General features: G+C 40.0%; 1 protein-coding gene across 1 annotated transcript; it reads right to left on the bottom strand.

The window, feature by feature from the left end:
* Positions 1 to 208: 208 nt before the first annotated feature.
* On the bottom strand, positions 209 to 11,940 carry CTTN (cortactin; the record flags this gene model as incomplete). Its single annotated transcript, XM_009698272.1, has 10 exons — positions 11,845 to 11,940; positions 11,333 to 11,406; positions 9,823 to 9,952; positions 6,422 to 6,532; positions 5,686 to 5,740; positions 5,070 to 5,180; positions 4,097 to 4,207; positions 3,370 to 3,480; positions 1,978 to 2,088; positions 209 to 264 (listed from the first exon to the last, which is right to left on the bottom strand). Coding segments are annotated over exons 1-10 (966 nt in total), but the record flags the coding sequence as incomplete, so codon positions are not given.
* Between the last annotated feature and the right edge of the window lie 3,007 nt (positions 11,941 to 14,947).

Below are 14,947 nucleotides of genomic sequence, written 5' to 3'. Positions count from 1 at the left end.
TATATATACACTACACATATGTACACACATACATGTGTGTGTAAGCTGGCATCTGCTCTGTGTGTATAAACTTGCTTTTTAAAGATTTAGAAAAGTACAGAACTCTACTGTTAGACTGGAGAAGTATCCAGAAATAAAAAGTTGAAGACTACAGAGTATTTTGTATCCCTACAGAGTATTTAAGTCGTGGCTCTTATAAGTAACTTACCTTATCCATTCGATCTTTCTGTACACCATACTTCCCACCAAATCCTTTTGAATAATCTAAAAGCAGGATAAAAAGGTTAGAGTAGGGAGTTTGTTGTCCCTCTTGTCTTTCTGCCAAATGCAAATAGCCATTTCAAATGCAAATAGCCATTTCAGCTGCATGCAGAGATACAGTGACAGCCGCCAAAGAAAATGCAACTTGTTTTTTGATGCAGAAAGGATACATAACTGGCAAGAGCCTTCAGGTACACCAGCAGACGACAGATTGTGGGCCACATGCATTCTTTCAGTAAACATTAAGCTGAGGATTGATAAGGTATCAAGCAAGGAATAAGGGATGAGCCCTTCTAATGCATCACTTCTGTAACACAGCCTTTCACAGCACCAATTCTTAGCCCTCTGCAGTGATCATATAACCTAAGCCATTTTGCTTTGCTCAAAGGAGCGATATCCAGTCTTCAGTGACCACAGAGGTGTTTTTTCTCTTTAACTTGGTAAATTCTATGAATGGCAGGAAAATATAACTAATTTCTCATTCCAGCAGATTTGGTCATGATACTCAACTGATGAACATTAAAGTCATTGGTAGTAACTCCTGCTCTACACATGGAAAGGGGCAATTCCGCAAGACAGCACGAACCTGCAACAACTCACCACCACAGAAATGGGGTGACCATACTATTCTGTACCACCTCTGAGTTCTCTCACCTGATGCTGACTCTAGCACTTGTTATACTCTGAAATCAGTTTAACTCACTAGTGGCATTAACAAGTAAAACAACAAACCCTAACAAGAGTAGCTTTCTGCTCTTTCTAGTGAGTTGTACTCAGAGAAATGTCTAACGAGCACCAGAGCCAGCACAACAGAAGCAGCAAGAGCGTGTGGCTGGAAAAACACCTCTTTCTGGTGGCAGTGAGCTGTAGGAACGTGCCCTTAGACTCTGTAGATGGACAGGCTTTCCTATACGTCCCTGGAATACAATTACTCCTTCTCCTCTCAGCCCCAAAACCACTTGGGTCCCCTAGCCAGCTGTTTTAGTGTTTGTACTTGGGCTGTGCTAAGGCACATCTGACACTCTAAAAGTTTGAATTTCTGTCACTGTAGCACAGAAAAATATTGACTATCAGAATGAACAACCTCATTTTCTTCAGCTTTGTATGTATTTTCAGCCAGAATAAATATACTACACTTACATTTTCCTGATCCAGACTTCTCACTTTAAGATAACGGAAAACCAGGAATTCATGGTTTGTACCCCAACTATTTCACAATGAATAAAGAGAGCATTATAACAGTATTTGCTCACCCAAGAACCACAAACATTCCCTACTTCTTGTTTTAAGGACTACAATCATTCTAAAATGATCTTGCCATAACCCATTGCTTGTTAATGGTTACATGCATGGTCCTTATCTGAATATTTTTCCACCAATTTATCCAGGCAAAACTTCATATTTAGACTCTAAAACTGGTAAGCACGACGTCATTAACATCATACTACTAATAATGTTGTTATCACACTGTATGTATAGCTATTAACTAAACACATAATGTTGTAGAGCTGTTAACTAAACATTGGATATCTGTTTCCTGAATACTGGCTTGCTTTATGTAACATTTTAAGAATAAAATGGAAGAACATTGCTAGATCATGTAGGAATAGAAGCGCAAGAAAGTGCCTGCACATTACTAGCATCTACTCAGAAAACTATTTAAGACTGTGTGAGAAGTGGCTGCACTGTTAAGAAAGTAACAAGTGAAAACGGTGCCTTGTTGAGATTCATGCTTGGCTAGTTTCTCCTTGTAATCAAACCCCACAGCAGATGGGTCCTGCCTTTCTGTCTGTACACCAAATTTCCCTCCGAAACCACTCTTATAGTCTGAAAAAGCCACATGTAATAAATTAAAATGAAGGGAGGAAAATAAACAAGTTTAGTCAGAGACACTCAAAATAATTTTTGCAGTATTTTCAATTACCAATAATTTTGGATGGTGAAAAAAAAAAACAACCACAAAACTCAATATACTTTTGTAAGAGTAAATTCAAAAGAAGTTTCCACTTGAGATTAGGAAGAGGTCAACATGATTTATCAGACGTAAGAATACCATTCTGAAGTCACAGAAAAAAAGCACTTCTCAACATTTTTCATACATACTGCATAATGCACTTGCATTTGATCAACATTATGAACACAAACACACACACAGACATAGTACGTTCATCAAAACAAAACAACATACAAAAGGATATAAGAGAATAAAATGAACTTCCTTCCTCAGTGTGGTTAACATTTGTGCACTAGAGATCTGACTTTTAAAGAGGTGTTAAGATAGGATCCGCCGAGACTATCCTCCAGATATTCCTACACAGTATTTTTTAAAGGAAGAATGAATATCCCTCCTGCCACACAGCTTGAGGGAAAAAAGCTCTCTCAGCTAAGAGCTATGATCATTTCCTACTGCTGCCTTAGAACAGCCATTTTAATATATGCTATGAAATGAAGGTACAAAAAAAATAAAAACAGGCTTCAGGTAATCTTCACAGAACAAATCTGCTGGAGCATCCAACAGAATAATATTCTGAGGATCACTTTTAATTTCTTTAATTTGAAAAAAAAAAAATTAACTAATTTAATTTCTTTAAGTTAAAAGTGGTGACAGGTAGAGGCCTGGGGAGCAGTTTGTTATTTTGCAACTTTTCTTCCGGGTACCAGTATTTCATAGGGATAGGTACCTCACAGGCAACGAGAAAGGACAGCATTAGATATTAGATCTTCCCTGCATGAAAATAGGGGTACACATATCAGAAACCAGAAAAGGAAGATTATTTGTGGAAAGTACAAAGAAACTGCTAATTTGTTGTTTGCACAACTCAACTGAAAAAGGAAAAAAATAATCCAGGCTACCTGCAGACTCATAAGGCTTCTCCAGTGAGAACTTATCACCAAGTCTGAACTTTCAGGAACTCGGTACCAGATGTGTTAAACCTGCTTTGCAGACACCAGTACAACCAACACACAGCAACCATTCAAACACAGAAAAAGGAGACTCATGTCAGCTACTATAGGGCTGTGGCCAGACATACCAGGGGAGGAGGTTTCACACAGGGAAGAGAAAAGTCAAAATGACGGAAGTCAGAAAGGAATTGTGAACTGATATACCTTTCTGGGATTCGTGCAGCTGCACCTTCTCTTGGTGATCCCAGCCAAGTGCACATTTGTCTTGTCTGTCTGTCTGCACACCAAACTTGCCTCCAAACCCCTTTACATAATCTGTATGCACGAAGTTTCAGAAAACATTATTGCAGTTTATGACTGTAAACAGTATTGAAACAAAAAACAGTGACATGTTATGGGACAAGTTGCCCTGTCGTTAATGATATTATCTTCCACTCTTTTTTCTGCCCTGCTACACTACCTCAACAGAGGGGAAAGATATGCATTCAGTAACTCTAGGATCACAATGCAAGGAAGCATCACAAATCCAGTGAAGGTTACAGCATACAGACTCAATAATATTCAAAGATTTGAAGAATCTGATGCACCTTCCACCTAAAGCCATCTAGCACACATATACATATATATATATACATATATATGTGCGCAACATAGAAATATAAATAATGAAGGACTTGATACTGCCTCTGAATACCAGAGATCTGTGCAATTACACATTTATTTCAATAACATCCATACGGACATAAGGCCTCTTGGAAATCAGATTGTGAAGTTCAGGTATGGTTTACAATGCCTTCCTTTTCATCTGAGGGAAACAAAAATCTGCATACACAAAGGGTAAACACACATTTACCACAAAAAAAAAAAAAATTTCCCAAGTTTAAAAGGTTGATTGATTTGAACTAATATTTTTAAATAAGATAATAAAAACCTTTCTGTGATTCATGTTTTTCCGTTTTGCCTTGATATTCAAAGCCAACAGCACTTTTGTCCACTTTGTCCTTGTCAACACCATATTTACCACCAAAGCCCTTGGAATAATCTAGAGATAAGAGTGAAGAATTTTGTTTGTAAGTGTTCAGTAACAAAATACTACCTTGAAAAATCGTGATCATCAGACCTGCTAATGTTACATTACATACTAAAAGAAGCACTGACATCCCCGGTTAATCTTGATTCCAGACACTGAAGTCATAAATTCTTCAGTATACATTCTCTCAGGATGGAAAATCAAATAGCTTCATATGTAGTTCAACTGCTGGGCAATATCAGCAATTCTGCTACTTGACTCCTTGATAAAATTCTTAAGATTTATAGCAAAATGAACTTCACAAACCATGTCAGCAACAGCCTGGATGCTTTTAAACAAACACCTCCTTCTTCTCCTTAGCATTTCTAGAGTGCAAACATTTCTTTGAGATAAACAGAAAACAGATGGCAAAAATGTCAAAGTTTTTCAATAAAATGGTAGATTTTTGATCAGCTATGCCTGGAAACCTGATTAGCAACACAATATTAACTCTAAACACTACTAACTCTGCTAAATGTTTTAATCTACAAACAGCTGATTCTTTTAGAAACTCTTCTCTGTTGTGGTTATACTGCTTACGCTCTCAGTACTTTAATCTACTGCTTTTCAAAAGAAGTTGCAAAAAACCTCCAGAAAAACCTAGGTGCCCTGCTTCCAAAGTAATGGCAGGTGTATCACCGCTTAAACCCAGTCAGAGCCTATGTTTTAGGTTTCTTTTTGAGAAGTCAAAGTTTTCAGCAACATAAATTTTATTCAATGTTAACTTCCAGCAGGTTGGGACTGCAACAGACGTAAAAAATTAGTCTTTTACAACACTGCCTGTCATGAATGTCTACTACAGAGTACGAATCCACCACCACATGTGTCTACTCACCTTTCTGTGACTCGTGTTTCTCAGTTTTACCCTGGTAATCAAACCCCACTGCACTCTTGTCCACTCTGTCAGACTGTACTCCGTATTTTCCACCAAAACCACTTGAGTAGTCTGCATTGAGTACAGCACAATAAAAATGAAAAGCAGCTTTTAATGGAAACATCATATCCTAGCAATTGATGAAAAAAGAAGTTATTCCAGAACTTAAATATTACTCTTTAGCACACAAAATTAAGTTTAATTTTAAACACAGAAGTAAGATAGGCAACAGTCCTATAGCTTATGATGGTTCCTCCTATTTCCAACAGGATGCAATACAGCAAAGAACAACTCCCAGTCCTTCTAAAACATCCTTGAACCTCACTTCTAATAGAAAAGTAAGACTTACGATAATACGCTATTTCCTTGTCTTAAAACCTCATCAACTCATGAAATTGCTTTGAAACTAATTTTTCCATCTTCTCTTCCGCCCAAACCCCTCAACATTTGATTCATTGAGAATGTCATGTGGAAGTCTCACTAAAAGAGGTCTTTTACAAACAGTAAAAGAATAGAGATCTATTCTATTATTTATAAAAAACATGTGTCTACAGAGGTGACCACCTCACCACTTTACCTTTTTGGGAGGCATGCTTCTCAGTTTTCCCCTGATATTCAAACCCAACAGCTGACTGGAAGAGAAATAAAATTGTACGTGTGACAGAGAGTTAGATATTAGTAGAAACACTGCATGTACTTCAGTTTCTGTGTCTTTCCATGCTGCTCTGACCTTCTTGATCAGGAGCATAAATACCTACTTAACTTATAGGCCATATTCATTTACATGGTAATTTAGTGCATGTATTCACGGCAAGGGTTTTGGTCATCCCTTGCCAAAGCAAATTGTACTAGCAACATAATCTAGTCTTGCCAGGTTGAGCAATTCAGTACAAGAGGAATTCAGCAATTCCACGCAGGGGTTGTTACACAGTCTTGGAACAGGACACCAATTATCCTGCCCATTAGTTCATGTTGCAATACAGGACAAACCATCCCCAAATCCCTCCTTCTGTAGCACTCAGGCTGATTTTATCCTCATTACAGAACACAGCCAGGCTAAAAGGCATATTTTAACGTCTCTTTTCAGTTTTCTTTTCAACTCGTCTCAATTTCCCATAAGGGTTTTTTTCTATTTTGCTTTAAACAGTAATTTAGCTCCGTAACAGTCAGTGCTAGTTTACCGTTAAACTTCAAATACAGCTGGAAAAGCAGACCACACGAGCATTTTAAGGTATTGAAATTTTTCAGTTGTACGTACAAAATCAGAAACTCAACTATTGTGAGTAGCTGCAGTCCGAGACGAAATTGCTTACCTGGTCAACTCTATCGGTTTGTACTCCAAACTTGCCACCAAACCCTTTCACCGAATCCACTTGGGAGCAATGCTTAGAAAGTTTGGATTGATATTCATGTCCAACAGCTGACTAAAAGAAATTGGAGAGTTCAGAAATAGCCAGCAGTTCTACACAGTTCTGTATGTAAGAGAAAATACTGCACCAAGTAACCCGAGGATAAGCTTCGTTACAAACATGCATCACTGCCACTTCTCCTGTTGAAACTACCTTCCCTGGAAATTGCTACTCACTTGAGAAGTCTTTATAAGACTGTCGCCATCCTACTAACACAGCCTAGGCAAGGGAAGTGCCAAGACAGAGTCTGACAGCAATGACTGTATTTTATGAACACTGTTCTGTGCTCTGCATTTTTACTTCAAAAGCACAGGAATGAAAACAAGAAAGATACAAACAAAGTCTTGATGCTGTTCATGCAGAATTTAAAGTAAGGATTAGTTCCAGATAAAATACGCAGCCTTGTATTTAGGCTGATAGCTACAGATCTGTTTTAGCTGATACTAGATTGCAATCAAATACAACTACAGTTAGATTTTCCTTTGATATTGTTTTAGGGAGGTACTCTGATCTGCAGAAACCAAAATTAGGCATCTTCTCTCCATACTTTCTCCTCACTTGCAAAATAGCATCGCAACATGAAGCGGTGCATCCACATCAAGATGTTCCCCATGCCAAAGGCATCTCGGCCCCCCAGTCTCCAATTTGAGCCTGTCCCTGGCACTCACGCCCAACACAGCAAGCTGAAGCTCAGTTACATCGCACTGTGACTGGCTTCAGGTAAGACACAAGGGTATGTAATTACACACTTAAAAGTACATCCAGATAGCATTCGCTAGTGTTACACTTATCTAGTGCTAGGACACCCTTCTAGATCCTGGAATCAATGCTAGAACCTAGCACCTTGAGGGGTGCTACATAACATAGAAAAAATATTTTTTTTTCTTGTCCAGTGCCAAAACAGTGCCGGCCAGAGCGACTTGCAATTTGCCACTTTAACATTTGAGTCTGTTGCTCAAATGCCTACAATTCCTGTCCGAGGCAAAAACAGAAGACCCTATAACCTGCTGCACACAGCCATGCCCAGACTGAGAGGCTGCACCCTGTGACAAGCACCCACTGCAGCACTGTCAGTTCCAGCACCGGTCCGTGTGCACGGGGCAGGTGGCATCTGCGGCTCCAGGAGAGCACCCTCCCAGCCGCTGCCCCAAGTGCCGACCTTTGAGGAATGAGAAACTGCTTATCTCGTAGCAGGATCAGACAGCTGGACCAAGATTAATTAATTTGAGGACACAAGGTGCCCAGAAACTGTAAGTAACTTGGCTTTTACAGTATTTGCCTTTTTTTTTATTTTCACACAGGTGCTAGAGGGAACATTCCCAGCATGTAGGAAAGCAAAACATTACCACACATAATGGCTGAAGTAATTGCCAGGTAACAGAACAAGGATGTCAATAATAGGGCATTACCTTAACTTATAAGCAATATAAAAGCTCCTTTCTTTTCCTGAAACAGTCATACTCTTGTTCACTTTGCAGGTGTTCTGCAGCAGAATAACTGTTAAATGTGACAGAAAAGGCTCCCACACCTCCCTTTCTTCTTCCTGTTACCCATTACATTTATGGAAGGCATGAAGCTCTGAAAATTCTAGGTTTTATGTTGTTTTACATGATCTCTCTTTTGTTATACCAATTGAGGTAGGTAAAGTTTAAGTATGTTGTTTTCTTTATCTGGCACCAGAACTTTCTGCATCTCATCAAATATCAAGCATCAGAACACACCTCTTCTTAGAAAAGACTTGGAAGAAGATTTTTCTTGGAAATCTGTATTTCAGAGTAAATTGCCCTCATAATTCCTCAGCACAATACTCTGCTACATTTGAAATCAGTGATGGAGGTCCAGCATATAGAATGATGAAACTGTTCATTTTAAGTCAGCATCAAGGTTTTGTCCTAAATACAGCAAAAACCTGTACCATGACAATGCTGCAGTAACACTCATTTACTTCAGGTAAGTCAAGCCTTAATACTAGCACACCTGCACAGAGCCACAGATAACTGTGAAGGAGAGATCTCAATGATAAGGTTTTAGAACTATAGTTCTAAGGAAGAAAGCTTTATTAAAAAATAAATTACGAACATCTCCTGTCACCAGTATCACTCAGATGGGCATGACCATCACCTTTTTCCTGGCGATTAATTCTGGCCTACAGGAAACAGTTCTCACTTTTGTTTCTTTTATTCCCCATGGACACAGGTGAGGGATAAATCACTGACACTAGAGCACTACACAGCTGCAGAACAGGCCTAACAGTTGAATCTGCTCAGCAGTTCCTTTCCCAGATTCAAAAGTGAGGTTAGCCTATTTCAAAGGCCCATTGAGAATTACACAGCAATTTGCTCTGGAATACAGGAATCCAGCAAAAATTTAAGGCTGCCAAATTACTAGAAACCCAGAAAGTACATAAAGTAAAAAAATAAAATCATTCTTATTCAGGAAACAGTTTGGCTCTTATTTTAACAGAGTACATGAAAGAAACTAGCCAGAAGTTGATATGCCTGCCTAATTATCACAAGGCTAAGAAAATTACCTTAAGAATGATCATTTCTTTTGTTAACAGACTGTAACTTAAACAGTTGTCACGTCCTTATGTAAAACATTACCATCTGACTGAAGCACGATGATTTTTTTAAATACTTGGATTACTTGTCACTGTTCGCAGTTTACCACTGTTTAAGAGAGCTGCCCTCCAATTTAAAAGCAACACACTCTTCATTCTTTGGCAAGCTCTATATGCATAGAAGAGCTGGCACAGAATCAAAATAAAAAACAATACTGGATGTATTAATGCATAAAGTTCTTTGTTCATTTAGAAATACATATTTAGCAACTTGAATCTTGACTCCAGGGGAATCCACTCAGGACATAAGCATGCAGACTTGCTCTAAAGAGGGAGTAAGTAACAAAAAAATACATGGGGCCACTGCACATCCCAGAACTTCTCATCATTCTCAGATTTCTAATTTGCCATCTGAAATACTTGTTCCTGATGCTGCAAGTTCAGTTCTTTCTGCAAAAGCATCTTAATTTAATTGGGGAACAGAGCATGATGGCCTGACAGATTTGCGTAGCAGTGGTTACAAGTGTTCTTGTTAGAGCATCGCAAGAGTGATGCTTCTGCCATCAAAATGAGCCACTGCTGTATATAGCTTATGTCATGTTCTGAGCTTCTACATCTCCGAACCTAGCAAAGTTGGAACAACTTTGCACCTTCAGCAAGCTTAACTCACAGATATGGTTGTGTTGGCCATAGGCAATGCAAGGCAAAGCTTATAATACCATCCCAGGGAATCACTGATACTTACTTTATCCATGCGATCTTGTTCAACACCAAATTTCCCTCCATAGCCATGGGAAGCCTTTGGTCCTGTTTCAAGCTCCTTCTCTTTGAGGTTCTGGTGTTCTTGGAATACATTCTCTCTCAGCTGATGAATACTTTAAAGACAGATAATTAAGCAGCAAGTTTTACTAAGAATGTTTCAGAAGATACTTTTTATTTTGCATCTTTTTGAAGTTAGGATGATAAAAGTATAATCTTTTAATTAAAAGTTGGACAGCTTGTATTTTTCAAGTCCTTTCCATTTTTTCAGTGCAGAAAGCACTTCATCATATTGTGAAAAATAGAATTTATTTCCACTGCAAAACATTATCTAAAAAAATAAGAAACAGTTGGTTTTAAGATTAACATGGAAGGGTATTTTGCTATTTGAACAATCAATTACTTAGAATTTATATGTGCCTGAAACATGTTTTCTACTCAAGTCCTAATTTAAGCTCTTTCCAACACTTTTTACTTAGATGGCAACTTTTCAGAATAGGGATCATCTCTTATCATACAGTCGCTATGGTATCAGGACTCTAATTCTAACTGAGCATTCTGAACACAATTGTAATGCAAAATAAGGATGCAAGGAGACACGCATCTCCTCTTCCCGAGGTGTCCCCTTGCAATATGCAGGAACTGAACTCACGGTAGTGCAGGCTACATACAAGAAGGATAAACCCAGATGGTAATCTGTACCTTAAAACCCTTCCCACCCGAGTTTAAAGCTTCCTCAGGCGTAATTCAGCCAGCAGGCGTCCCCACTGCACGCCAAATAGGGCAGAATAAAACTGATCCCCGAAGGAAGCCGCATAGTTCAGCCTCTCTCCATCAGTTTGCAACACCGATGACATTTATTCTTAGCTTTATACCACGAGGGTTGATGCCCCAGAAATACAGAAGCAAAACCAAAATGAACATCACCATCACAGATTTCCTAATCCTGCTTTAAAGTTAAGTCTTAGACACTTTTTGTAAGAAATACAAGATTCAGAAGATGGATCGTGTCATTCTCACATAGCCGCCTGTGATGCATTCATTTGCTTTTCTGCCAGAGGGCTCAATTTGTTACTCTGTCAGACTTTATGAGTTTGGGAGCAGTTTTCTAAACAAAGCCTAAGGATTAAGGGACCAAATGTATCCTCAAAGCACCAAACCAGAACTGCTCAGATCACCCAACAGAAACTTCTCCCCTGGCAGTACTGGCTCTTGCACCAAAACAGAACAAAGAAACTTTCCAGACACAAAGAGGCAGGAAAAATAACATTTCCAGTTACAAAGAAACATTTAAGAGTCCCTACACCATATTTCTGATCTTAATTTCAGATCTGAAGATACTGACGCATTCGAAAGACCAGCAATCTGGCAAATAATCAATCTTCTGCAGAGACTCTTGTTTTAATTATGATGAGACAAGTAATGGAGAACATGAGTTGATTAAAAGTCGCCTGGCATCGTGACTATTAATATATTTTAAAAGAGAGATGCTTTACTTGATGTGCTCTTGATGGCCGGATCCTTTCACAGTTTTAGCCCCCCAGCGCTGTTCTTTCTCACTCACATCATTCTGCAAAAGACACAGACAAAAAGAGTTAAAAACCCAAAGATGCTACTAGTCATCTGCACTTTAGAGTTTACAGCAAAAGCCTTCAGCAGCTGGCAAGATCAGAAGAGTTAGAAAAGCAGCTACTACCACCTTTGCTTCTCTTCTGCTGTGAGCCCTGTGCTTTGTCCCCTGCTGAAACGCACAAAGCACACACTCAGCCCCAAAAGGCTGCTGCTTCTTAACACAAACCTCTCCCGTACAGACTTCCCTGCAGCACTCAGCCAAGACAAGGTAGTTTTGTCAATCAGTCACAGGCACAAAATGCTATTTCTCCCTCCTTCCAGGAATATGCTCCTATCAGTTTATTTTGCTGAGACATAGCCCCCACCCTGAAGAAATTACTCTTTAACATGTTACGTAGCACACTTCTGCTGAATCAGTAAAATTCAAAAGCCATACCACAAAATCAGGATCCGTCTCCCAGTCATCGGCTCCATCATCCTGATGGACAGAAATGGTGTGGCCTGCAGTAGCCTTCCACATCTGCAACACCATCAGAAGAAGCACTGTCACACTCCAGTCACATGTCAACCCATTTTATATTATGTATAACCTGATGGAGATGTGATCCGAAATTCCCAATAAAGCATGTTATTTAACCCCATAAACAGAAGCTATATTTGCAGTGAAAGCAGATTTGACCATTGGCTCTCAGGCTGTCTTCTCAAGCTGGTTCGAAAACCCCTTTTAGATTTCCTGTTTGCACAGCAAAAACGTTGGGAGCAATCACTGACATGATTTCATTGAGAACAAGGGAGCCTTTCCTTGCTCAAATTAACGTGTCTTTTCTTCATTCACTGCACTGAAAGACCTCTCTTCAAACAAGTCTCCAAACTAACATCCACTTCCAGAGCCTGCTGCTAATTCTAGATCCTGTACATATATTTAAGGTGTAGGAATAGGGCTTTTTTTCTCCAGCCATTAGTAGTGATGAGCATGATACTGTTCATTAGGCAGTATAACCTACACTATACCTACACAACCTCCTCTGTTGTGTAATGAGTTTCAGCATTATGAAAGAAATCCAAACCACCGTAAGAACTGGCATGCAATCTACACACCAGTCCACCTGCCTTCAACAACTGAGTACACAAGTTACTGTGTTTCTCGGATAATCCCTTGTGAAACACCTACACAGACTCAGCATCTTGTCTGACTTTCAGCAGAAACAGAGGGCGAGTGCTGGAATACTGACAGCAGGAAGCAAAACTCATGAACAGGCAAGCAATAACATTTATAAACAACATTCAACACTTTTAAGAGGCTAATGATTTTGGGTATCTCACTTTCTGGAAACCTTATCCCCTGTGCAGTATCAAGTTGGACACTTTTCATTAACACTTTTGAACGTGACTGGTGAGCAGAATACCTGACCTGCCTGCTGCTAGCTGCTGTATTTTATATCCTTTATTCCAGGTAAATCAAAACAAATAAATTCTAAAAACCAAAAGAAGAACAACCAAAAAACCCTTTCTGTTCTCCCAGCTTTTTTAGGTACACAAGTCTTTTTTTCACTGCTATTCCACTAGAGTTCAGTTTTTAACACACCATTATTCTGTCCACTTACCTTTATCTTCCTAATTAAAAATAGATTATAAGGATGATTATCATGAACTATTTCATTCATTTAAGCACAACTCAGTAGGTGGAACAAAAAACCCATTTTAAATGCGTAACTAATAATCCATAGATAAAGTGCACAGATTAAAAAAACATCACTTGGTCTACAGCCTGACAGAACGAGCTGATGAGTCAGTTTTATGGAGCATTTCAGAAATTTCAGGACTGGTAACAAGAATGACAGCAACTGAAAAACTGATAGTCAAACACTAAGGCAGCAAATGACAGAGTAGCCTGGAAGGAGGGTGTAAGAGCAGAGCACATGAGATCCTGACAAAATAGCAGTAGGATGCCCCCCCTTATGCCTCCTCAGGTCTCCCATCTTCAAATTCCTACAGGAATTAAGGAACTAGCATTTGTTATATTACTTCATATCCAGTGAGACCACATGTTTATAATACAAACCTTTTCGGTATTTTATCTTCTCCTTAGAATATCCTGTCTAAAGCCTACCCTCAAGCGACCGTGTCCCAGGTTCTCCTGCTCTTTAGATTGCCACATGGCCCTCACTAAAATCAAATCTTTCATTAAAAAAAAAAAAGCTTTGGAAAGCAGAACCAAACCAGCTCATAAATGAAACTCAACATAGGGTCCAAGTTCCAACTTTGTAACGAAACACAAACCTATAGCCGCTCCTAAGAAGGATGGCTTGCACCCCTCCCTCCGTGCTCCACCATGCCAAATATGTCACTTAGAAATGGAATTCAGGTGACAAGAGCTGAAGCGCAGGTACGTATGTGCATGGTTACTCTCTATATTTCATGCAAAACACAACTTTTTTCCCTGAAGCACTTGGTTCATGCATTCACTTGCTTGTTTTGTTTTGCTTTGTTCATTCAGCTGTGCTTGGCCATTTAAAAGAACAAAAGCTAGATCCTAAGTCTGGATTTCTTTGCTTCCTCCTCAAACTCTCACAAACAATAATGAAGGAACGCACATACCCCCTTACAAAATCCAGAATCCACCGCATTTCTTCCTAAATTATGCACATAAACGCTAACGTTTTTCCACACCTCAACCCCGCGTTCCAGAACATGAATTCCAAAAGGGAGTAAAGCATCCCAGTACCAAGGGATCTCAGTCAAGACCTCTGATTGCTGGTGGGGAGCTAACAGGAATAAGCCTGGTTTCTGCAGCAGCTTGCTATTCCAGCATCTCTTCCAAAGCAGAACGTGGAGAAATATGATCTATTTATGAGTCACTAACTCACATGGTCAAATTTCTGAAGGAAAAAGAAAACGCTACAGTTCAAACACAAAGTGAGGCTAAATATATGCTTTGAGTTTATCTGGCCAGCTCTGCTCTTCACCGCTGTTATGACTAACCAGCAGTCACATCACCCTACCCAGCACCTTTAGCGGCACCCTCGGGAACTCCCCTCTTCCCCAGGGCCTACGGACAAACTCCTGGAAGGAACAAAGGGAGATGCCAAGGCTTTCAGCCCAGACATAGCACTGCAGGTGAAGAGAACCAAGCAGCGGCCTTAGGCCTGCGCCAAGGCACGACGGGGAGGGGGGGGCACCGTGCACTCATCCTGGCCTGGCTACCTGCTGGGGACCCGTGGTCCGCCCCGGCAGCTTGCCACCCCCCTGGCAGCCCCGTCAGGGCACTGGAGAAGAAGGGCGCTCAGGAAGGCTCCTCGCTTCTCTGAGGGCACAACGGCACCCTCAGGCCTGACCTTCGCAGGCCACAGCGTGGCTCACCCCCTTTTCCACTCACGGACGCTGCCTTCTCGAAGCCCCCCAAGAATCCTACAGCAGATGCTTTTTCTTCTTTCAGGTTACCAGCTCTCGGGCCTTTGAGATACGGACAGCTTTATAGAGTTTTAAGAAAAAAAAGAGTCACGTAACCCTGGCTCGCCTTTTCACCAGCAAAGCGACTG

The sequence above is a fragment of the Cariama cristata genome, unplaced genomic scaffold (assembly GCF_000690535.1).
Source record: "Cariama cristata isolate BGI_N322 unplaced genomic scaffold, ASM69053v1 scaffold18334, whole genome shotgun sequence".
Lineage (NCBI taxonomy): Eukaryota > Metazoa > Chordata > Aves > Cariamiformes > Cariamidae > Cariama > Cariama cristata.
Note: the sequence above shows the minus strand (reverse complement) of the source record. Positions and strands in the feature narration are given on the sequence as shown.